Source organism: Brienomyrus brachyistius, chromosome 23 (genome assembly GCF_023856365.1).
Source record: "Brienomyrus brachyistius isolate T26 chromosome 23, BBRACH_0.4, whole genome shotgun sequence".
Classification (NCBI taxonomy): domain Eukaryota; kingdom Metazoa; phylum Chordata; class Actinopteri; order Osteoglossiformes; family Mormyridae; genus Brienomyrus; species Brienomyrus brachyistius.
The window spans coordinates 21,670,745-21,696,464 of NC_064555.1; the positions used below are offsets into that span (position 1 = coordinate 21,670,745).

At 42.0% G+C, this 25,720-nt stretch overlaps 1 protein-coding gene across 1 annotated transcript; it reads right to left on the reverse strand.

Annotated features, from left to right (window-relative positions):
- Window positions 1-1,107: 1,107 nt before the first annotated feature.
- On the reverse strand, window positions 1,108-21,621 carry LOC125719360 (collagen alpha-3(IX) chain-like). The gene is made up of 36 exons (XM_048994056.1): window positions 21,522-21,621; window positions 20,726-20,855; window positions 18,461-18,857; window positions 18,311-18,391; window positions 17,351-17,368; window positions 15,284-15,376; window positions 14,707-14,742; window positions 14,346-14,417; window positions 14,084-14,119; window positions 13,730-13,756; window positions 13,362-13,385; window positions 12,890-12,943; window positions 12,693-12,764; window positions 12,375-12,416; window positions 11,879-11,935; window positions 11,687-11,740; window positions 11,154-11,207; window positions 11,016-11,069; window positions 10,458-10,511; window positions 10,295-10,348; window positions 10,023-10,076; window positions 9,729-9,782; window positions 9,267-9,320; window positions 8,442-8,486; window positions 8,171-8,224; window positions 7,983-8,036; window positions 7,510-7,563; window positions 7,333-7,404; window positions 6,424-6,459; window positions 6,050-6,094; window positions 5,613-5,645; window positions 5,366-5,512; window positions 5,207-5,261; window positions 4,866-5,060; window positions 2,287-2,364; window positions 1,108-1,713 (listed from the first exon to the last, which is right to left on the reverse strand). The coding sequence occupies exons 1-36, from the start codon at window positions 21,619-21,621 to the stop codon at window positions 1,511-1,513; spliced, it is 2,742 nt and encodes a 913-aa protein (XP_048850013.1). The 3' UTR covers window positions 1,108-1,510.
- Window positions 21,622-25,720: the final 4,099 nt, after the last annotated feature.

Below are 25,720 nucleotides of genomic sequence, written 5' to 3' on the forward strand. Positions count from 1 at the left end.
TTCATGTTTGTCCTCATAATCCTCTACAGACAGGAGATAGCTGAACTCAGATGTTTTAATTCTTGGACAGAGTGACCCCATTGGTTCATGCATGAAGATGTCAAATAACTCAACATTAAATATACTTAATAAGATACGCAATTATGCTATGTGGCTTTGCTCCAATGGTCATTCCTTCCAGTGTGTACCCCTGCCTTGTGAGCTATACCTCCTGGGAGAAGCTCCAGACCTAACTCCACAACCCTGTATAGGATAAACCGTTGAATGATGGATAGATAGATGTTTTTCTGCTGAGGCAAAAACAATATAATTGCATGAAATGATTGTATTACTTTGAAAAGTACTTGCACTACCTTGCAATGTTTCTAAAAACGACAGTATTGTAATCCTGTCTTGCTGGACCATTTAAATAGGCTGAGCAGACAATCCATGTCAGGAAGGACATTATGTCCTTTAGATCAGGCTTTAGAAACTACTTTAAAACCGAAAGGCTCCTGTGCTCGGCTAAATAGTTCAGTTCTTCTTGTGCTTTGACTGGTTCATTCATCAGATTCATCAGAACTGTTTCACATTAACATTAGTGACACATGCATATTTACAGGGGACTGACCAATCAGCACACAGCAAGTACTCGGCGCTTATGTGAAATCCAGGTCCTTTTTATTGAGATGATAGTTTACAAACCCTGTCTCCGCTCAAAGTCGCCTCCTTGACATGGATTATCTGGTCACCGTAGTTTGAACAACTCCCAGAGGCACTGGCAAAAATCACCCACAACTAAAATGATTTTCATACATGTCGCATCTTTCGCAACAGCTTATCACACTTTATTTCGATAATGGGGAGAAGAATTTTCGTGATGTGTACATTTTAATAAACAAATTAGATTTTAGTGATGCCTGTTGTCCACCAATAACCAGAAACGCGGCTCAAAATCATTTCACTTCCTATGACTTGCTGACATTATTTTTAACTGTTTTCACAATTAACCAACCCTTATGCTTCATATGGAGATATTCCCAGATGTCATTTAAAGTAACATGTTTCAAGAAAAGAATTCACACAAAACATGAAAGTGTAATACCATATTTGGAACACTGGGCCATATTCTCTGTCTGTTTCCCGTGTGCCTAATTTGTACAGGTTTGTACAAATTTGTACCTCACGCACTATTGCTGCCGGTGATGTCATTAGGCCCTCATTTCCGTAACAGGGCACAGCCTGTAAAATGGGTTTTCCTTGCTCTCAGTTTTGGACGGCAGTTTTTCATGAGCATCGTGTCCCCCTCATGTTTTGGTTTGCTTTGCAGGCGGCTTGAGCTTTGGTCGTACACATGACTGAGGCATCATTGGAGCAGAAGTGAAAAGGAGCTTGCAGATGTCAATAGCTTAAGTGTGATGAAAAGGGAGACCTCTGACGTCTCTTCAAGTTTATCACGGATAATCCCCAAGTGGAGTGGCTTATTCCCCCCCCCCCCCCATTTTCTATGCCGTTCGGGGCTCGTTTGATATCATGGGCCTTTTGTATTTATGGATTTCTTTCCACTCACAGGCATCATCATCGGTGTCCTCCCGAAACAGTTTGAGGGATCACAAATTCCAGGTGGCCCTGTCAGCCCCCTGGGGCCCGGATTACCTGGGTCCCCTGGGGGCCCCCTCTCGCCACGAACGCCATCCCGGCCATTCTTCCCAATGCCAGGAACTCCAGCCTGACCTGCGAGATAAGTGTGGTAAAGCGTTGCTACAGTACCTTGGATCAGGGTGCAACGCTCAGTCATAATATTATGACCTAGCTCTCTGCCATGAATGAATATTCCCATAATTCTTATTCAGTCTTACATTCATAATCTTAATGATTTTTATAAAATCTTTGGATACAGCTCAGCATTCTCAGACCTGAGGGGAAATCTGCTGAATGCCTGTGAACAGCTAAGCTCAAGGGCATCTCTTTAATGTGTGAGACGGGGAACAAGGCTGGGCACTAACCTGTATCTCATGTGAAAGACTAATTCATACCAGCTTTAATTACATTGCTGATTTAAAAGCTGAAAATCTACAGAACCCACTATATAGTTTGCAATAGGGGCATAGTTAGAGATGAATTAATATGGGGGCTGATTCTTTCCGGGGGGGGCTGACGGCTAACTATTCATGACTTAAGCCGATAAATATGCATTCATTTGGGGGGGCTGAATAACAACCCCCCTAAAATAGGCTTAATGACACTCCTGGTTTGTAGTGTGTGAATAGATGTTGTTCTATGAAAGATGAACATGCATAAAATTACCTGGGGGCCCTGGCAGGCCTGGACTCCCTCTGGCTCCTTCTCCAGTCTCTCCTTTCTCACCTTTGGCTCCTGTATCACCTGCGTCACACCACGATAAAAGACACACAGTGGGTGCATGCAAACAGATCACCCAAGCACACAGGCTAGGCCTAAAAGAGGGATACAGTTTTTATTTCACGGTACTGATTGGGTCATGTTTAGTGTTCTCGCTGTTCAAAATGTCCTCCGTCAATGATGCTACATTCCCCGAGACAAAGCCCAGTTAGCATCAATGCTCCCAAATGCTTCAATTCACCCATGGTGTGGGGCTTCTTCTCAAAAACCTTCTCCTTTATCGTGCCCCCCCCCCCCCCCCCCCCCAAAAAAAAAAGAAGTCCATGGCTGTCCATGTCGGGTGAAAGTGGGGGCCAGTCAATGTGGCCACACCACCCAATCCAACGCCCTGGAAAGCTGTTGTCAAAGTAGCTCCATACAGTTAAAAAAAACTTTGTAAAATAAAAGCTTTACTTTGTAAAATAGATCGTTTACTTTGTAAAATAAAAACGATATACCTACTTTTGGCCTGATGCTGAAATAATGTAGACTGCAGGAGTGATTCACATGTGTGTCATCTTCCTTTAAGCATTGCATTATTATAAATGAATGAAGTGTTCCCACTGAAGCCAATACGCATGAGAAAGACAAGGCAGCGTCCTTCGGAAAAGCTACCATTATTTTTCTAACAATGGCCCTATTGTAGTCTGTAGCATTTCAGCTTAGCATCGAGTCAAGCGCTATGTTTTGCACCATTTTCCAACGATGGCACTACAAGGCAAATATTGTGAAGATGCCACTTTTGGACACAAAATTAAATAATGGTGTAAGACGTCCTCTGAGCAGAACCATATACTGTAGGTACAGGGGGAAGGAAATGCGATAGAAATTGGATAGTTTGGAATGGTTTAAGAAAATGGTGGAGAGTAATGAATAAAAGTTTTGGTGTCCGCACAAAGGAAAAGCAGTCATGAAAACTAACCAAGAACTGTGTGTAGGGTAAGCAGCGTGAGGCTTCAGGTATATCCTGGGGGGGGGTGGTTGGGAAAAAAACAGAAAATAATCTTACGTGTTTGTTTACAAAACTGGCCATATACTTCAGACGAAACTGATGTAATCTACGTTGTTTTGCCGATACAATGTTGTATGACGTATAATCACCATGGTGATTACCATTTCGTCGCACCGCCTGTGCGTTTTTACTTGTTTTGAACTTATGCACTGGCCATGTTTGGCTGCCATAAACATGACGCCGTGGGGTTGGTCAGCAGCATTAATTATGCAGTTACCAGCATGCTTTGCACCACACTTTAAATAGTGTAAAATAATGTATGTATTCATCTGTCTCTGTTAATAGTAAATGTCATTACTACGTGATGTTTGCTGGGAAATGCGTGTGCTTCGTGAGCATGTAACCATGACTGTCGAGTAAATCGATGGCTTCCCTATCTGTTCTGCTGCTAGTATTAAACTGATAGTAGCTGCTAATGAAGAGTAAAAAGAGCTGTTACTTTGTTAAAATGACTCAGGCACTCCCCACAATACTCCCCACAATACTCCCCACAATACTCCCCACAATACGTCTATTTGCTCTCTGTATGTGGGACAACTTGGGTTGGAGTTGTGATACATAAAGAACAAGCTGGCAGTGTCGTTTTAGGTATGTGACAGATTGCTCTCGCAAACGTGTTCGATTTTTTTTGCTTTTGTTTTTTTGTTAACGGCCAGAAAATGAACAAATTGGCTTGTCACCTGACTGTACCCCTTCCCAAGGATGTTCGTGCCCCACTCCCATCGGAAAATTCCATTTGCAGAATTATTTACTTTCTAAATGGAAACCAACAAACGCTTCATTGACGAACAAGAAAAAAAAAATTAGATCATTAAAAATTCATGTCATTCAAACACTGCACACTTATTTAGGAGGAACAATCATGAACTTCTTAAAATATATTCTGGTCTTTTATTTAATTCCAGAACTGCAGCTTATCCAGGAAACTCACAGCTAATTGTTTATCGCTCACCTAGCTCGACATGATTCTCCTTAGCAGCTTCTGCAAATTCCTCCCAAATGTATTACATCATAAACAAACAGCCCGTTATGTTGTTCTACATGATGTCATCCTTCCTGTCTATCCTTAATCTCCCTTCGCTTATTGCTAGTGCCTCTGTCTCCTATTGGCTCATTATAATAACCAATATCTGTGGTCTTTTACACAACAACTCAACTAATCCGGAATCTTCTAGTGACTCACTCACTTTCTGCCTCTCTTGAGCCCTTCTGCCTCTCCACTTTTCCTTTGCCTTTCATTCAGCTCTTTCCGTTAAAGGTCAACAATCTGCTGTCTGCTCTTCTGGGATGTAACAATTGTAACCAACAGAAACGCAGAACCATATTTGGGAACCCTGGGAAAAAGGGCCCGGCATTGGTACTGTAAGTAAAATATATACAGTATATTGATATAGTACTTATAGAGATTAAGTCATGGCATCATAGTGTGTTCTTACTTGGCTGGTATCAGCACCCTGGATACACTGATCCTTACCTTTCTCCCCAGGTACTCCATGGAAACCTTGTGGCCCTTGCAGGCCCATTGGGCCCCTTAGTCCGGGTATTCCTGCCTCACCAGAAGGTCCAGTTGGTCCAGGAGGACCAGGAGGTCCCATCAGCCCGGGACTTCCAGGAGTGCCAATTGCTGCTGGCATTTTCAGGGCTGCCTTTTTGAATTCGGCCAAATGTTCTAAAAGAAATGTAATTAACATATAAAGATATGAAGGTATAAAAATGTTTTGCTCAAACATTTTTATGTCCATTACTAAAGGATGAACTAAAATTTGAAATTCCAAATGATACAATGTGTGTTATTCTCGATAAAACCCATCACACCTTCAACGATGCTGCTACAGATCTCGCGGATTTTGTGATCGCTGGCTTTGGGACCCTGTGGGGAAGAAATTCACTCAACGGTTAGGCCTTAAAAACATTTTGGTTAGACATTTCTTATAGTGCATATATATCATCAAAGCACTTTCATTTGGTACTTACTGGGAGCCCACGTGGTCCTGGGGCCCCAGGAATGCCTCTCTCCCCTTCTAGGCCTCGAGGCCCCAAGGGGCCACTCATCCCCGTGTGCCCCGGTCGACCCGGGAGACCATCTTTGCCATTTGAGCCCCTTTCTCCTTTATCTCCAGTCTGACGAAGATTGCCCCCCCCCCCAGTAACAAGTCATTCACTCCATAATGAGTTCAAAAGTAGAGTTCCAGTTAGCAAAGATGTCAGATGGTAATTATACCTCTCCTTTGAGCCCAGGACTTCCAGGGGGACCCTGTTATAACAGATACAGCAAGAATACTGCCTTTGAAGTCGCTCTGTTTTCACAAGGAATTTGCAGACTGGTTGACACAATACCATATACAGTAAAGGTGTCTTTTCTAGTTTCATTAGTATGGTACAATTCTATTAAAGAACAGACTTAGGCTTACAGCTATAGGTAGTGATAACTAGAGAGTGAAAAGGTTAGGACTGACAAGATAGCTCACATTTGCAAAAACACAAGCTCAAATTTGTGACACAAACTGCGTCTTCTCTTTCTTATCTGTAAGTGACATGCTGCATAATCATGCGTCTGACTTTACAGTGAACACTGATAGAATGCTATGCTAGAAGTAACCCGACTCATACAAATCATTCAAATATCATTCAAAACATGTCACTGTCATATTGTTTTACCGTGTCACCTTTGGGCCCCACGCCGCCAACAGCTCCTCTGGCACCCTGCGTACGAAACAGACTTGTTGCAGACACAGTACGGCCATAGATTGGCACAGACTGACGACATCACATCTGACAGGAAGATTGGTTGTTTTATAACGATATAGCACCGGCTTTTGAATCTGAGCAAGTTATAAACGTAAAATGAATGGTTTTGAATAAAAAAAAAAATTCAATCCTCTTTAATGAATTATTCATAAGTAATAAACTTTACTTAATACATTGTTGTGTCTGTCTTTAAAACCACATAATAACCAACGTTGTTGTCATTAACCAAGGTGGATGGATTACTGATTAGGAATGATTAAGAATGAAAACCATATATCACGTACCTCAATTCCTTTTGGACCAACGGGACCTGTAGCGCCCTACAATAGGTAAGGAAACATATTTATAAAACATCATTAAGGCACCACTGTCTTAATTTAATGTGGTTTTTGTTGAAGACTGAAAGATAAAATATTAAATTCTTATTAATTGAACATAACATTTTCTATAACTAAATCTCATATACAGTAGACTGGCCATTTCTTATTAAGTGCCCCCTGTCTCATACCAGAGACGAGCCCCTTTTGCCTACAGAACACCTGAATTTTTCATGCATTCATCAGCTTTCGTGGCTCATGACATCATGGCCGACAAGCCAATGACGTTTCACCTTCAGAACTGTCCCAGGCTGCGTGACTTCTGCCCATCACACTATTCAGTTTAAACTCTAGAAATTGTAGCAGTGTGAAGATCCCAGGATGGTGGCTGTTAGAGATGCTGGGACCATCGCGTCTGGCACAACGATCACAGCACGTTCAGAGTCACTAACTCTGTGCTCTCTGTTCATTCACAGGCACATGATTCCCTGCTTCTAGGACCAGACGTTGGCCTCAATGAGCAGGCGTACCAGTGAGTATATGTTACGGTGACCAGATAATTCATGTCGGGCAGGTTTACAGATTACTTTAAAACTGAAATGCTCTTGTGTTTGGCTAAAACGTTCAGCTCTTCTGGGGCTCTGACTCATCCAGCTGTTTCACATTAACATTAGTGACGCAGGCATGATTATTGGAGACTAATCAATCAGCAGACAGCAAGAACTCAGTGCTTAATTGAAATCCATGTCCGTTTAATTGAAATGGTAATTTACAAATCCTGTCCCAGCTCAAAATGTCCCCCCTGACATGGATTCTCTGGTCACCCTAGTATATGTTTTTCATTATCTACCATAATGACAAAGAACTTGGTCTCACCATATCTCCTTTATGCCCCGTGTGGCCTTTGATTCCACGAGGACCCGTGTCTCCCTTAATTCCCTTTTCACCCTAATGGACAACGCACAGCATGACAGGCTGATTCTGAAATTAATTACAGGCTTAAGGTTTTCGCGGTGCAGCAGCGTCAGAGAGACGCGTCAGAAACACTCTCACCTGAGGTCCCGTGAGGCCGGTGGCACCTACAGGTCCCTGCTTTCCAGGCTCACCCTTCAGTATTGATTAACCAGTTAAATCACGCAGGAGAAAACAGGAGAATGAGAAACAGACCAGAAGTGATACGGCGGTTCAGCGCATGTTTCGCGTTTTAACATTTAATCCTGAAGTGTTAGTGAATCTAAGTGTTAAGTCTTAAATACTCAACCAGAGACTGAAAACTCTAAAAACCTGTTTTAAATGTTAACGTTGTTCTGATCTAAACTCATCCCCAGATAATTAGTATTTCTAGCTAACAGCACAGTAGTCATCAAGGTTAGTGTTTGCAGATTCCTCAAGATTTTCTTTACTTCGATCATGCCCCCCCCTCCCCCCCCCCACACACAAACACACACACACTGTAAGTGTTCTGTCTATTTCAGGTGACCATTCCAGGAGCAAAACCATCAGTATGAAGAGAGACGTCGACATACGTTGGATCCCTTTTCCCCTGGTGATCCATCTTCGCCCACGGCTCCATCCGCTCCCTGCAGGAGTGGAACATTTAAACTCCACTGTAGCATCTCCACATCACACTTCTCTCATTGATAATGCATGCCGGTGATTGAATGACAAATGTATACTGCAGGGTGTAGCTGCTGGATGTCATTGAAATACTCACCGGTTTGCCTGGTACTCCGGGTTGCCCTGGGAACCCTGCTGACCCCTGCTCTCCCTGTAACGACACATCATTGCATGTGCAGAAACTCACTATTCCTCAAACTACCCAACTTGTTTTTTTTTTTCTTTTTTTAATTGCACATATCTTGCTGACAGGTAACAGGTGCCTGGTTACGTGCTGCTCTGCCGGTGTAGCTATCTGCTGGAATATCACATAGCCTGTGCCATCATTTCTCACCGTTAGCAGCATCAGTCATCTGATGACACATTACCTTCTCCCCCGTAGGGCCCATTACTCCTTGTTTCCCTGGCAGCCCCTGGAAAAACAGGACATACGGTTGAGAAAAAATATTCTGAGGAGTGGGAATTCTGGGCGACTGTTTGGGAAATACTCAAAGGAGGTACTAATTTAAAAGAAAGTGTTACAGACAATATCACTGCGAGGACTTTTCTGCTTGCAACATTAACTTGGAAGATGAAAGCAAGATTAATGAAATATCACTCTGGTGAGAGTGGCCCGTAAAGCAGTGTGATTCTGATTCATTTATTGGGGAGCAGATAAAGGCAATAATTTCAGTTCTACACAAACGTTGCACCAAATGAGCTCCACTGTGTTGCTATGCCTGGTTTTCTACAGACTACTGCAACCTGACACTATACAAGTAAAGCAAATCATGACTGGCCTCAGTAAGGATTTATACACACTGATCCTTCCTTTCCTGCACCTATAATAAGACATGGATTGCGTCACATTGGCAAACCACATCTGCCCAACTCGTCTGGGCTTCAGTGTTAATGGATGCTAATGTAACGATTCCAGTTGGAACATCTCCAGGTTCCTTCTGTTGACGCTTCTTCCTTCCCGGAAGCAGCTGTGTGTCTCTTTTTCTGTCTTGGCATAATTATAGGTGAATAACAAGGGCATGAGACAAACTGGTCGTCTTCCTTGAATTGTGGCTTTTTACCAAAAGTGAAAAAAATACTTGGAATTCTCTGTGAATTATGTACTGTGGCTGCTTTTATATTCGCAAATTTCTTTCAGGAGAGAAATTCAGGAGAAGTCCCACAGAAACCATCGCCCCTATGCTTGTACTCACCGGGATTCCAACCAGTCCCCGGACTCCCAGTCCTCCAGGCAAACCAGGCTCTCCCTGTTAGACATCAGATGTGCAATACAGTGTTAGAACCTGACTGGCATCTCATAGGACACCAATACAGTGTTAGAACCTGACTGGCATCTCATAGGACACCAATACAGTGTTTGAACCTGACTGGCATCTCATAGGACACCAATACAGTGTTAGAACCTGACTGGCATCTCATAGGACACCAATACAGTGTTAGAACCTGAGTGGCACCTCATAGGACACCAATATAGTGTTAGAACCTGACTGGCATCTCATAGGACACCAATATAGTGTTAGAACCTGACTGGCATCTCATAGGACACCAATACAGTGTTAGAACCTGACTGGCATCTCATAGGACACCAATACAGTGAAACAGACAACACTACTATCCTGTATCCATTGAAATCCAAATATCATGTAGATGTTTACCTTGTTCCCATCTTGTCCAGGTTTTCCATCACTGCCATCTTTCCCAGATTCCCCCTTAAGAGACATTTACTTGTTATATCTTGCAGCACTTCTAACTTTAACCTTCTTCACAATTCCCCCAAAACGGCATTTATTAATGCAACATTACAAATGTAATATATCGTTTAATATTATTCTACATGTCAAATCGGTCAGGCAGTAAAAAGGGCAGCTCTTTTGCGTCAACTGTATTTTTAGCTACATTTTTTTCTCAGGCCTAAACCTCTTTTGTCATAATTAAGAGACGCATCCTACCTTCTCTCCTTTCTCGCCTTGGATCCCTGGTTCCCCACGAGGGCCAGTCCGACCCTGTGAAACACATGATGATTAAGCCAGTGAGCTATTGTTAGAACGCCTACATTATCTGGTGCCCATTTTACTTGCCTGGATATTCTGTCGGAACAATTCAGGTTAAGTGCCTTGCCAGAGGGTACTACAGTTTGGTCCCTCATAACCTTTTGGTTATGACTCCATGCCCATGACAGCAATACTACTCTGAAGCATAGTAAGACATGGGAAGTACTCACTTCATCCCCTTTAGGACCTTCCAAGCCCTGCCTCCCTCGCACGCCTTCCACACCCTGCCATTTATAAAAAAGAAAGTCAATGTACTGTAAGCATTCACCTTTCCTCTCTGACTGAGGTTCAAACAAATGCTAATTTATTAAGCGACTCTGAAATTTTGCTTACCGGAGGACCAGACGGCCCAGTGGGCCCAGGGATCCCGTTGAAACCTGGCGGGCCCTGTGTGGGTTAATGAAGCCATGACAGTGGATTAGTGTGAGACAACATCGTTTTTGAGCTTCATACCACGGCACTGTTGAATTCTTGCATGTGAATGGTGTTGGTTAATTCTGTATAACCTCACACATGGCCAGGGACTCATGAGGACAGTGAATACAAACGAAATAGACCTCCCACGGTTTTTTGACTCACTGTAGGGAAGCCTAGTCCTAAAAATGACCCTGGCAAGTGAGAGTTTCGTGTGCAAGACAAATAGCTACAGTAGGTGTCAATGTATCTGATACCTTTCAAAAGCAGCCTGCAGCAGTGGAGATGGCTATTTTAACTGGAGACGCTAAACAACAGTGTCACGGATATGAGTATGAAACTGACGACATGCTATTAAATGTATTAAATACTCATTTAAAATGATCAAATGACAGGACATTAAAGAACACGCAATACTATATGTTTACATAATTGATCTCTCCAAAAATTCAATAGTCGACACATTTTTAAGCGCACCTTGTCTCCTTTGTCCCCGGCAGGGCCAGGATGTCCTTTTGATCCCCTTTGTCCCTGTAAGAAAAGTTGTGTTTAAGGTTTAGACTAACACCATAATGAGTAATGTGTATGAATGAGCTTCTCAGGAATGGCCCAAACCTCACTTCCGGTACGCCCAGGTAAACCCTGAACCCCTGAAGGCCCTGGTTCGCCCTGTCAAAAAAAAAATAACTAAACAAACAGTGCTGAATAAAACGTAAACATGCACTTTCGCTGTCTCTCCGCTGACATGCAGTATGAATCAGAATCAGAATGAAGTTTATTGGCCAGGTACTGTGTGTCCCCACACACAAGGAGTTTGTCTCTAGTTGTCAGTGACTCTCATACGTACATAAAGTATGTGCATTCACAGTTAACACAAGACAATGTTCGCATATAGTCTGCTTGACATATACAACATGTCGTTGAGAAATGTATAAAAAAGTGCAAGGGATGTTGCAATAAATACAATATGTACAATCCAATACAATAGGTACAGTGGATTGTTTACATCAATAAAGTATTGTATGGTAACAGGGGTTAATTGGTGTAAGAGTTAATAGGTATATGGTTTTGATCCTTGTCTCTATCTAGTACAAACCCACACATAGCTAATTTGCTGGCATTTGCATTAAAACACCATAAAATATTACCTTTTGTCCGGGAGTACCTGGTCTTCCAGGTTCACCATGGCTACCTTTGTGACCCTGACAATAGAGAGATTAATTATTGTGCCTTAAATGACAAATAAGTTGGTCCCTAATCCATCTATATCAGTATGAATAACATGAATTATACAAGCAAACACGGTAAATGAGAAATGCATGTGTGTAAGTCCACAGCACCTTCATTCCTGGTACTCCCGGATCTCCCTGAGGTCCCGCTGGACAAGCCGCCGGACACTATGACAAATCAGACTGAATCAGCACAGGCAAAGCTTAAGATGTTTCAGAATTGTTACAAGTGCAGTGTTTGCTAAATTGATTTTATTCTGTCCATCCATCCATCCATCCATCCATCCATCCATCAAGTAATCACTCATCCACTACAGGGTTGTGGAGTATTCTGTACATCCATCCATCCATCCATCCATCCATCCATCAATCAATCACTCATCCACTACAGGGTTGTGGGGTATTCTGTACATCCATCCATCCATCCATCCATCCATCCATCCATCCATCCATCCATCAATCACTCATCCACTACTGGGTTGTAGGGTATTCCATCCATCCATCCATCCATCCATCCCTCCATCTTCCAATCACTTATCCCCTATGGGATTGCAGGGTATTCTGTACATCCTAAAGCCAAATATCACAGAACAAAAGTTCAGCTTACAAAGTCCCCACTGGCCTCAGGTACGGCAGCCCCAGGTTGGCCCTGTAATAGATACAAAGAGGCGGTTTTTCTTTTAAAACCGTTTCTAAATCATTCCTCCTATTAGAATGGACATAATATATAAGAATATTATTAATACTAGAATTAAAATGAACCACTCCATATTGTATGAAAAGCATTAATTAGGGCTGGCAGATACAAATTGGCACATTCGTGAGTCAATTACTTTTGGCTGATTATAATATCAGTCTGTTTTGAATAGATCAAAAAAATATTGAGAGAGAGAGATATGTGTTATTAAGAGGGTTGCAACATTACCGCAGGACCTGGAGGTCCTGGAGGACCGGGGGGGCCCGGAAGTCCAGTGCCACCCTCGGGTCCGGGGGGGCCCTGCATGGACATGGAGAATCATTATCATTATGTTATTTTATAACATTAATAAACTTTCATATACTGGTTGAGTATCATATACATCAATACTGTATTGGGTATTGTAAGTACTGTATGGCACTAACCTCTGGTCCAATATTGCCGGAATCTCCCGGCTCTCCGGGTTTCCCTGGAGGTCCCTGGATGAAGCATTATGAAGGACAAGTCCAACATTAAATGAATGGGTGCTGAAAATTCTGTGCAAATATTAAAAGTAAACTTATGGAATCTGACTGCTTCGATAACTGTATAAAATGCTGCAGGAGATTATATAAATCTGCAGTTGTTTATAATCCATTAACTGCAACAGATCTGATGCATCATCTCAGATAAATAATGCATGCCGAATTAATGCGGTAACTGTCATAGAACAGCAGCTAAGGAGAATTATGTTGCCTGTATCCTCCAAATGTAGCTGAAATGTAAATTCTGAATTTCAGAATCGAATGTTGGTGCATCATTGAACCAACTTGCAGGCTGATCAACCAACAACTAGCTTATCTAAACTCTAGGACTCATTGAAAATGAGAGGGAACGTTGACTGTGCTTTGTACGTACGGGAGGCCCAACAGAAGCCGGTCCCTGTAAACAAACAAATGAAACATTAGAAGAGCTCTCAGGTTTTATTAAAAGATCCATAGAAAGCTAAATGACATCAATTGTTTTATTTAAACACAAAGAGTGTCCCGAGATACCATTCAGCTACTCAGATTACGAAGGGTCTGCAGCTGACAATTATGGGGCGTTTTTGCTGTGGTATTTAATGCAGGCAGCTGATGTTTTCACCTATAGAACATTACAGAGACGTGAATTTTATGGCAAGCAGTTGAAAGGCGTACTGATTTAATGCATGTACTAGCTGCCCCCCCCCCTACTATTTTTCCTTCTAATGGGAGGCTAAATGCAAAAAAAAATAATAAACTTACTGGGAGTCCAGGAAAGCCAGGAAGTCCCTAAGATCACAGACACACACACACACAGACACAAACATACACACACGCACACAGAAAGAAATAACCATTAGCACAAATTTGTTGTCACTTAATTCTGTTATGAAAAAAGGCCTTTTGCTCACAGGCAAATCAGCTTTAAGAACAGAGGGACGGGTGCCAAGATTTTACTGAGATTAGACCGAAGCACTGACACCCACAGGAACAGACAAAAAAAAACTCTTTATAATATTTTATAAAAGGATGTAGTTATGTATATAAAATTGCAGATGTTTAAGAAGAAGCATTAAAGTTAATAGATCTAATAGACAAATAAAAAGAAAAACTTACTCTCTCACCAACAGGCCCTCTAGGCCCAATTGGACCCTTTTAAAGGAAACAGGAAGGACAGTGCATGTAATTACTTAGCATCTATAACCAAAACATATATGGATATATGTGTGTGTGTGCTGCACTGTGGTGAACTTGTAGTAAACTGCATGTAAGCCACGAGAAGGAAGAGGAGTGACCCATCACCATGTAGTCGCTTTTATTGGGTCTCACGGTGCTGGGTCATTGTGTATAAAATGTATATGACAGATGTGGTTCTTACGAGCGATCCTGGGAGGCCGGGAAGGCCCCGCTGTCCAGGCAGGCCGATCTCCCCCGGTTCCCCTTTGCTGCCCTGAGTCAGATACAGGCACAATTCGCTTTACTGTGCCGTCGCTGTTGCTAGGATACGGTGCCCCAACATTCAATCGATTAAAGCCGCGCGGATGACATAGCTCATCCCGCATCTCTCGCTTCGTCAGGCGAAGAGGAAACGCTGCCCTGTTTATTCAGGGCAAATAACTGGAGCTAAACATTCTGTTTGTTTTGGCAAACCGTCTTGGTGTTCATGATAATGAGGTAGAAGTGAGGCTTTGTCAGGAAGATGCCTGGCCAGCAGACACCCTGGAAGATTTTGTACTTACTGGAGCACCGGGAGGGCCGGGTTGACCTGGAATACCCTGTAAAAAGGGAGTAAGAAAGAAATACATGTAGATAGAGTGCGTGTATGTATATATATACATATATAACCTACCCACTTAACAGGAATAATAATAAGCATGATCTACTTTACTGGACTTCTTCATATACGTGCGGTATAATAATGTGACCATAATTGATAAACAAAGTTGCATGTCACAAGTCTTAGTAATCATGTTCACGCACTGAAATGTGTCACAAAAGACATCATTTCCCAACCTAGTCCTCAGGGACCCACAGCATTTCCCAACCTAGTCCTCAGGGACCCACAGCATTTCCCAACCTAGTCCTCAGGGACCCACAGCATTTCCCAACCTAGTCCTCAGGGACCCACAGCATTTCCCAACCTAGTCCTCAGGGACCCACAGCATTTCCCAACCTAGTCCTCAGGGACCCACAGCAGTCCACTTTTTTTGCTCCCTTACAGCTCCCAATTCACTGATTCTTTGGAAATGCAGTTATCGGGTTTGTTTACAAATGGGTTGATTGCTGAAGTCCACATGAGTCGATTTTCACACTTACATCTCGCCCATCTCTTCCATCCCCTCCCGGTGAACCACGTGGTCCAGAAGGCCCTGGGGGGCCCGGAGGGCCCGGGACTGGGTTTGGGTCGGGCTAGGAGACGAAAAACCGGGAGATGAGTATGAAGGGCTCAAGACCGCTAAGAAGATTCGAAAGAATTTTTTCCTGGTGCATCAAGCTTTCATTGAATATGACAAGTTATTGCATTACAGCCAGAGCAATTACATGTGTCCTCCAGACATTCAAAGATGCCAGCTCGCTGGTCAAGAGCTGTTCATCAAACAGTTCAAAGGCATAATCACTGCTTCACTGGCTCCTGTCTATTTTCAGATTTTTATTTAGAGGTCTACAAAAGACTTTTTTTTTTTCAAATCATAGCATGTGGAATTAACAATAAGCGCTGTAAGACATTTTAGTCGTGTCCCATAAAAATTAGATTTAGGTATTCATAGTAAAAAACAATTATATGAAAGAAAACGGGACTAAGGAGATATTAGGCATGCCGTAAAAAAAGTTTTTGTTGTTTTTTTCTCGAACCCTGCATGAAAATCAAAGGTCCTGCTGATTATCCTGAGAACATCAGCTGGTATGGGGATCTATAATGACTGCAGCAGCAGGCCTACATCAGCTGGTTTGGGGACCAATAATGACTGCAGCAGCAGGCCTACATCAGCTGGTATGGGGATCTATAATGACTGCAGCAGCAGGCCTACATCAGCTGGTATGGGGATCTATAATCACTGCAGCAGCAGGCCTACATCAGTTGGTATGGGGACCAATTATTCCTGCAGTAGCAGGCCTGCATCAGCTGGTATGGGGATCTATAATGACCGCAGCAGCAGGCCTACATCAGCTGGTATGGGGACCAATAATGACTGCAGCAGCAGGCCTACATCAGCTGGTATGGGGACCAATAATGACTGCAGCAGCAGGCCTACATCAGCTGGTATGGGGACCAATAATCACTGCAGCAGCAGGCCTACATCAGCTGGTATGGGGATCTATAATAACCGCAGCAGCAGGCCTACATCAGCTGGTATGGGGACCAATAATCACTGCAGCAGCAGGCCTACATCAGCTGGTATGGGGACCAATAATCACTGCAGCAGCAGGATCTGGCACCAAGTTCAACTCCTGTCACCACTGAACGATTTAGTTCACCTTGATATTTAAAAAAAAGGAAAAAAGAAGAATAAAATCTAAAAATATTGAAAACAAGAGGCTCAGACTTGGGCCATTATGTTTTATTTTTTGTGCCTGCATTGAGTAAACTGCATGTTCCTGTTTACTGCTGGGAAAGCTACAGTACAGGACATAGCAACTTAGTTCTTATTGCACTGTTGGATAGATTTTAATTGGTTTGGGAAAAATCTGATACAGTATATCCTTAATAATCCTGAAATTCAAGAAAAACTTGTATAATTATGAAAACACAAAGAAATATAGACACTTTTTAATCGTCCAAGGTGATGCATTTAATAGTTAATCATTAAAATTCTCAGTTTTATAACATTAAGTATTGTTCAAAGGTGCTTTGATTGTTTTTATAAACTTTAGTTGTTTGCTAGGTAAAAATATTTTATTTGTGCTCGAGAACCCTCGGCTCATTGCGGATAAGACTGGCCACCCCTGGTGTAGATTGTTCAGGACTTTGGCCGTCTTCTGGGACATTGTTCTTGTGTGTAAAAATAATCCTTTGTTTTCACTTCTCCTGATCATTTCAAACAACCTGTTATCCACCAGGATTTCAATCTGAATCACGCTGGGTCTTTAATGCAATGTTTCATGTGGCTTAACAATACAGTTATAGCATTAGACACAGAAATCACGCTGTTCACACTGACTGTGCAGCGGTTAATGTACCATGTCTTCCCTGTGTGTGTAATTTGCTAACAATGCCACTTAGATCCTAAGAAATGTAACTTCAAGAACTAATTCAACATTTCTAGAACAACCCATGCCCCCGTTTGAATAGTACTCCCAGTCTATCACAAAGCAGGAAGTGGATTATTGCCGAAACATGATACAAAAAGAGGAGGTTTCAGTTTTAAATCGAAATATAAATACCTCAGCATTCGGAAACATCTGAAGGATCAGGAGAGATAAATGCAGCGTTAGTTAAATGACAGCCCCGTCACCAAGCACAGGCAGAAAAAGCACACCTGTTTAAAACAATGGCTGAGAGACAAACAGGCTTCCTCACACGCAACACAGGCCCTGCGTCACAAGCCCACAGTCCAAGCATTTAACTTTCAAGGAAGACAAATCAGAACAAGGTACCTTAGTCCTAAAGAGCATCCAGCATGTCAAATGAAGAGCAGCCCAAATTAAACCTGAATCAGACTCGGTCAGTATTGTATAGATTTAATATTTTGAACAACATTTATAAATATTTCAGGAAATATATTAATATAATATAATATAATATAATATAATATAATATAATATAATATAATATAATATAATATAATATAATATAATATAATACATAATTGCCACAAAAGCTACAATGACTCTTATATGTAGTTTACTAAAACCATGAACTATGTACTACTGTATATATAACAATAAATGATGCAGACGTCCAGATGCTAAGAGGACAAAGCTTCCATGCAGTGACACCAGGGTAAAGGGTCTCCTCTCCCAATTAAGGACAAATGCAGTGCATTCACCTCGACAGAGACAAACGTCAGGCAGGACAGGGAAACAGCATCAGAATAACAAATGCTTCTGCATCACAGCCTGCAGCTAATATCACGGATGCTGCTGAGAATTGGCTCGAGCTGATTTGGGTTAATTAGCCGTATTAATCACTGACTGAAATGCTTTTGTATGCTTTCAATCTCATTTCTAGCTTCAAAAACAAAAGGGCATTGCAGATATTCTCAGATGCTTTTCAGACAAGCTCTTCATTATGTATTACTAGCCAGCAGTTGCACTGGACTCGTTTTCCAAGGACTGTACTTCAGCTGTTTATCATGCACAAAGAAGGTGTATGAAGAATAGGACTAAAATGGCGCCATTTACCTCTGCTTGTGGTAACTCAGAACAACTCTCTCGTTGAGCTCTCTTTGGGTCACAATGAATCAGCATCCACTGGAGTTCGAACTGGAAGAGAGTGCACCGTCAGAAAGCTGTCAAAACTGTACATGGCTTACTCAGTGCACTGGGTCTCACCACCACAGAAGTGTTGGGATCTGCATCTAGCCTCCCGATGAGTGTGTCTCCCTCTGTGTCGATCAAATCTTTTCCCTTGATGGGCTTGCTGTTGACCGGTTGGCAGTCCACGTAGAGAGTCACTTGGTCCCTCTCCACCCCAACCATAACTTTGTGCCACTTGCTGTTGAAGAGCACTGACAGTCCAGGAAAGGTGACCGTCTGTAGCTGGCCGTCCATCCCCATGAGGAAGAACTCAAGGGACTGCTCGTCACCATTGAGCCTGAGGCCAGCTTGCTTGCGACCGTCCTTATCCACCACTTGCCAGACGTTCCACACCTTGTTCACCGTATTCTTGACCATCCGGAATGTTGCCATGAAGGAATACTCCTCTGGAAAGCCATCTGGGAAGTTCAACCTGCAGAAAAGAACTGCTTAAGTCACTGATATTTTGAAGTATTTCCTGCTCAGCAGTCATACGGTAAAGTGCTCTTTTGACAGGTTTGGCAAAATAACTTTTCAGAGACATTTCTGTGTTTTCTGCCAACTTGGAACGCAAGGTCAAAAAATACAGCTCTCAAAATCATAGTCCTCAAGTTAATTTTACATGCATTATCTAAATGGTCATCTCAAGAAATACCAAAGACCTGTACCAGTTTCATGTATGAAATATTAATTGCATTTCAGTTCAATGTTCAGAAACTCTTCAGTAGTTCAGGATCATGCATTTAAATGCAACATTTTTTATTATTTCGAAGTTACAATGGTTCCTCTATTTCTCATTGTGCCCAGAGTCCAGAACAGCGCGGCAACTGAGCATTCAGCAGAAACATATCAATTAAACTGTCCGGACAGCATGGATTTCTCTCCAGCCTACCACTTGCTGTTTGTTAACAAGCAGAGTCCTCAATGGGTGGTATATTTATATATGGATGCTGCAGCCAGCTTTTCGCCTTGTAAATGGATCAAGGAAAAGTAATAAAAAAGAGTTTCCTGTAAGCCAATAAACTAAATGAAGGGCACTTTCCAGCGGCCTGTGATCCCACTGAGGAAACACACTCGGTTCTCTTTGTCGTTCTGAGTTTTTTTTGTCCACGGTTTACAGTGAATTCAAGCTCTCATCTATAATACACATAATACACATATACATAGATATCTTCACACTGCATTGTAATGGTCAGTATAAGAATTAATGATGCTTTGTACTGCATTATGAAAGCATTATGATTTACATAGTATGATCCTGAATTACAGCATTACAATGTATTATGAAGGTATCTATAATGCATTATATAGGAGTTTGTTAAGTGAGGTGTTTCCACAGTGACTTTTAGAGCTCGATTTCACCGCTGAACGGCAGTGCGACAGATGATACTGTGTTCTTTAGTCAGACGTGCGTATATTGGAATAAACGATATCTCTGTGCTGTTCATTTACAGGTTTGGACAGGATCACATGACACCGTGGTCTGATTTCTTAAAGTTCAAAAATAGTAAACATTATTGCGAATGATCGTTCAGAAAATGCATCTGTTTCAGGATAGCGTGACATTTTAATGGGATTATTCCATCCAGCCATTTCACATGATCACTTAGGAATAGTTCGCAGTGGACTGATCACAACCTGGAGGACATGCCAGGTCATAATAGTAATTAGTTATTATTATTTTGTAAAAAGGTTTTGCTTGTTCTTGGTCAGATGTGTCAGACTCCAGTCCTGGGGGGCCGGAGCCCTGTGTAGCGTAGCTCTTTCCCTGTTCCACCATAAACGATTCAGCTCAAGAGCTGTGTGGTAATTAGCACAAGGAGTTGAATCAGGTGTTTTAAATGAGGGGAAACCCAAAAATGTGCAGGGGTCTGGCCCCCCAGGACTGGAGTTTGACACCCCTGCTATAGGTGCTATACCTCAAAATAACTCCCTCTTTGTTTAAACCAAACTAATGCAGCGTTTCAGACTATGCAAGAAATGAAGCACTAGCACATTTTTTGGGGAATTAAAATTGCACAGGTTTCCTTGGCTTTCTTTGGATTCTTCTCAGTAGCAAAAGAAGAGAAAACGCAGCAGGAGGAAAAGCAGCCCTACAGCAGCTGTCTCATCATGCCCTGGAGTCCAGCGCTGCCTGAGAGCCAGTCCGCGTGGACTTCAGCGAGAAGCAAGATGGCGAATGGGTTGGGGCTTGTTTTTGGGGGGGACTTGTCTGTCAGTAACAAGCAGGTCCTGGAGAAACACCTGCCTAGATACCTGTAATAACAGCCAACATACGCATGGCTGCCCCAGTTTGTTTACCTGGTGGGAATTTGGAAGTTTGCCTCCTTGTCAAGCCTGTAGGCGACCTGCAGTGGCGTCGAACCCTCCACTTTCCTCACCCCTTTGAGCGGGATGACATCCAGCTGGAACTGAGTGATCAGATCGAAACCTTCAAGAGGAACAAAAGGCCTTTGGAATCCATGCCGCTGTCCTGGATACTTGAGTCCCAGCTTAAATATCCCTGCATCACGCTTGGAACATATCTGAGTAGATTCCATTATACAAAACATTACACTGTTTTATTCACATTCCTGTTCATGCCTTGAAACCTTTCCACAGTCAGCATTTAATTTTCCTGTAATCTATAATACAAAACAAGAAATGTACAGCAAGCAGTTAGCATTCTTCTCTAGGCTAAAAGCAATGCCGGCCAGACTCATCACTCAAAGTCTTTTTAATGTGCTGAAATCTGCTTTCAGTTAGACGCCGGCTACAGACTGAAACCTGTGCATTTTTAAGCAAACCGCCCGCCCATTTGGTGTGCAATTAAGATATTGCTGAATCAAAACTGTTCCTTGCAGCTTACGATTTGGCTACCCAGACTCAAGTGTTTTATTTTCCTTTCTTTTGACCAATAAAGGCAAAGAAATCAAGGCCGCCGCATTTAAAAAAAATAGAAAACGCCACAGATGTTTTGCCTCGTCAGGGACCTCACAGACTGACTAAATCCCAACTAAGACAATAAATACTCTAAGATTTCCGTTTTTCAATGTAAGTCACATCATCCTTTATTCTAAATATCAAGCAGGAACCAAGAACATCTGTGAACTTTTACCTGGAAGGTCATCTTGTCCATTCCTCATGCTGGGGCAGACTGATTCTCCATCTAGCCGACTCAGGTCAACCTCTAGAATGAAATAAAAATGTATTTGCATTTTTATATGAGTAGAATAACTTGCAATGACAGAGCTCTGCCCTCTGATGATAATGACAGCGATGGTAATCGGGGCAGCGTTTCTGCAGGCCGTGTTCTGGCCGTGTGGTACGAGGGGCTCTGTCTGACTTCTTCATCTCAAATCACTAATGTAATCGCAATCACAATCATAATCATAAGTAACAGAGGACCCTGCAGAGTTTTATCACAATACTGTACTTTAAAATAACATCCTGCTACACTCTGATTCAGTGCTCTGTTGCCATCTGTCCTAGAGTGGATAAAATTTGTTTTGTGCTTTCGGTAACAATATGCAATAAGAATTTCTTGAAAGACAATTCTTTGAATACAATGGCAAATATAATGTTAATTAAGTGTGCACCATTCAAAAATAGTGTGGCGCCCCCTTCAATGTGCAAGGCTGGTGTATATCACTCCAAGTGTATTAACCTGCGTTCAGTTTGTTAAAAATAACTCTCACCAGGAAAGGTGTTTTACTGCAGTTTCAAATATCCCTCTCTCAGTGGACGATTTAAATAAAATGACAGGATTTAATACCAAGTACACACTTTAAAACACAAAACTGGCTCGGAACAATAAAACCTTACGTATCCCACTTTTCAGAGTTATAATACATTAAATTTTAAGTATTTACCCATGCGATTAAGCAAATTAATGTCTTGACAAACTGAATTAATGTCACCGGATGATTTAATGATGACACAAACTCTGCCAGACCTCCCTGGGTGGACGTTCCTACCAGCTGTTCAGGACCACTGCGGTGCCCCATTCCCACATCGGACAGCGGGCGGCCAAAAGCAGTGGCACTGTACAGTGTGAGTTTCACATTGACTCTGCAGAATGTGTCCCGCCAGTGGACTGCCTGCCAGAAGGCAGGAGGGGCCCTGCTCTGGCCAGAGGGAAGTTGCATTGGCCGAACTACAAATCCACCCTGGAACCCGAGGTCGTCGGGTTCTGTAAGGGAGCCAAACGGGCACTTCCATCTGTTGGAGCATTCCAACTACACCTGAGAGCACAACCTTACCCAGGGTTCAGATAAAAATGGAAAACTCAGCTAAGCTAAACGAGAAACATGTTATGTATGTCCCGGCATTTTGTTTCTGTGCCTAAGAACTTGTTGCACACATATTTTTTTTTGCTCATAGTACAACTGGAACATTTCTCATGTCGAATGAGAGTTTCCCATGTCGGGCTGTGTTTCGGTCCAGCACGTTCTAGGCATGTGTCATAACTGCTAATGTTGATTATGAAGGTAATCTACACTGTCCATGCAGAAAAGTGATGCCATCAAAAGCTATTGCAAAGCCATATTGTACTGAGGAGTAAGACATAAGGGCAAATTGTATATCTCTTATGTGTGAATTCATAATGAAGAATAATGAAGGAAAGCCTTATTATGTAGGTGCCTAGTAGCTTGGGGAAAGTTAATAGCAACCATGAACACTCAAGAAAGCAATAAAAGCTTAATTACATGAGTCAGCAACAGCATTTTGTAGATTTTAGAGGCTGTGGTTTGTGTAAATACTCTTGCATGCTAGAAGTGCTACTAGAAGCTGGATACTATGCATTTCACAAGGACAAAATTCTCTGCCAGTTGAAACAAATCATCAGAAAAATGTACTGAATTGCATATGTATATTTGCTCCACCTAAGTTAAACGTAATCACACGTGATGTCAGAAATGCCGTATGTCACCATGCGTGACATCAGTAGGTACTGCAGACTGCTGCATCTTCACCCAAGGGCATAACTTTGGGTTGAGCCTTGGAGGGTTGAGGTCTCCATCCATTTATGGGGGTCCAGGGGGCTGTATTGGCTGGTTTTGATTATTGGGTGGGTTCACAACCCCCCCTCCATCCATAATGTCTTCACCTCTAGGTAACGGAATGTGGATATGTTTTTGTTTTAAATGTTAACTTCCCAGTAATTTTTTAACTAGATAGCATATTGAGCTTTGTAAGCCAGTGGCAAAACAGAAGTTAAGAGATAAAAAATGTCTGCTAGGTAGAAAAAGAAAAATGTAACTCGACTGGATACTTACGACCCAACACAGAGGTGGAAAACATGGAGAGGAGTGACCAACAGGCCCAGAGAAAGGACAGCCATGGACTCCTCCTGTGGACATATGAGAAGTCATGTATGCGAGCGCTTGTTGCTCCATTCACTTATTAACAATTAAATTCAACTTAAGTTCAAGTTCACTAATCGGACTTCAATAACCTCAGTAGAAAAACAACCATCTGTTTGTGTTTGTGGTCTTTACTGCATGTTTATTCTTGGGATAATATAAAAGAGCATCTAGTGAAAGGATGCGTTTTTTTGGGCAGATCACACACAAATTTTTGCATCATGGTTTTCAACAATACATTCACTCAAGTAATCAAGCCCTGTGACGCAGACAGCAGAGAGGCTCGGGGTCTGCGTTTATAATCGCTTGCTTGTGATTAAAAAAGTTCAAAAGCTTCAGACTATATTTGGATGTTAGAAAATATGAAGAGAAGCTTGAGGTTAATGTTTTGAAGTACATTAACATACCAGACGGAAGGTGTCTAGTCTCATTGTTCAAAGCTAAAAACATTGAAAGAGGCCTTATTGGACTCCACCCTCTCAGGTCTCAGAACGAGCTTCTCATACTGACCTACCTCACATTCAGGCCTCACCGCTGCGAAGCATGACCTCAATACAGCAACTTTTTGTGCTACCTGCATCTATTTACTGATCTTTATATCCAGATTGGTAATTAGTGTAATGGTAGAGTGCTCATGTAAGGGAGCACTGTGACAGTGCTGGAGTATTGCGGTATCAGCATATAAAACTAACAAGGCTGCTACCATAATAATGTGAAGAGCATTAAAAAATCATGTGTACTGGGGATCCGGCCTTAAGGGCATTGCGTTATGCGTTAAAAATTCTAGCTGTGTTTACTCAAATGTAAATTTCTTAGCTTTGCTTCTAGGGCAAATGGCACATACTGTAGTTAGAATAAAACAGCTAAAAACTGAATGCCAAAAGACCACTAGGGATTCTGACTCTGCTGCTTCGAAGCACACTAATATCTGCTGGAAAATCACTGGTGTTTGGCATCATGTCCGTGCAATTTAAAGCAACATTTTTTGGTAAAGTACAGTATATATAATGTACAACCATATGCTTCTCTATGCTTATCATCAAGTAATCCATTTTCGAGGGGACAGTATTTGACAATATTTTCACATGTGAGTATATACAGTATATGAGTTCATGTTTGTGTGTATAAAACAATATTAAATATTTTTATAGGTATGCATGTGTATATTAGAGAGGCTGGTAATATTGTAATCGCAGGAACTGTGTGAAGAGGGAAAAAATGGCAGGTACTCTGTCAGAATGCCCTTCCAAAGGTTAAGTGCATTTCGGTACATTGAAAAGCTAGGGACAATTTAATCTGCACTTCTTCGTAGGTACACTCCAGATATGAAAAAACATATATATATGCCAGCAGAGCACTTGGAAAGGCATGCCGATGTCGTTTTTTTTTATATGCAGAACCACTAACCTTTCAAGAAAGAAGAGAGAGAAAAAGAGGAACAGTGAGAGAGCAAGGGAGGGAGAGAGAGAGAGAGAGATACTGAGGTGTAGTTTATCACTCAACTGAAATGTCTTTGTTCAAGGTGTTTTGTAGCAATCACATGAAAGAATATTGCAGAACACAGGCAATCCCCCATTTTACCTTGACAAATAAAATGGCCAGCCTTTCTAATGAACATGAAAGCTCAGGTATACTGTATATCGTGATTTAATTATGAGAGCTCAGTGAACAAGAGGTTTATGATTCGGAAGTTATCAGCCCCATAATGAATAAACCCTCAGAAACCTACATTCTGAATAACGTCCCGAATTTTTTTCAGCAGTTCTGGAAATGTGACGCATCTTATTTTAGTGAAACACAGAAATAGCAAAGCAGAGCAGACGCCGAATTTAACAGTGAAAAGGAGCTGCACACAGTTACAAGCATTTCGCTTTTCGCACAGGCTCGCAATAGGGCTAATGTGCATTTTTGTTGATGCGCATTGTAAACTGTAACTGGCATTAAATGCACA

Excerpts from the sequence above, each read along its gene's own strand:
- LOC125719360 (XM_048994056.1), bottom strand. The coding sequence starts at position 21,621 with ATGCAAATACATTTTTATTTCATTCTAGAGGTTGACCTGAGTCGGCTA. Across the intron at positions 9,783-10,022 it reads AAGGCGAGAAAGGAGAGAAG|GGGGAATCTGGGAAAGATGG; the intron begins GTAGGATGCGTC and ends ATGTCTCTTAAG. Across the intron at positions 1,714-2,286 it reads AGGCCTGCCAGGGCCCCCAG|GTCAGGCTGGAGTTCCTGGC; the intron begins GTAATTTTATGC and ends CTTATCTCGCAG.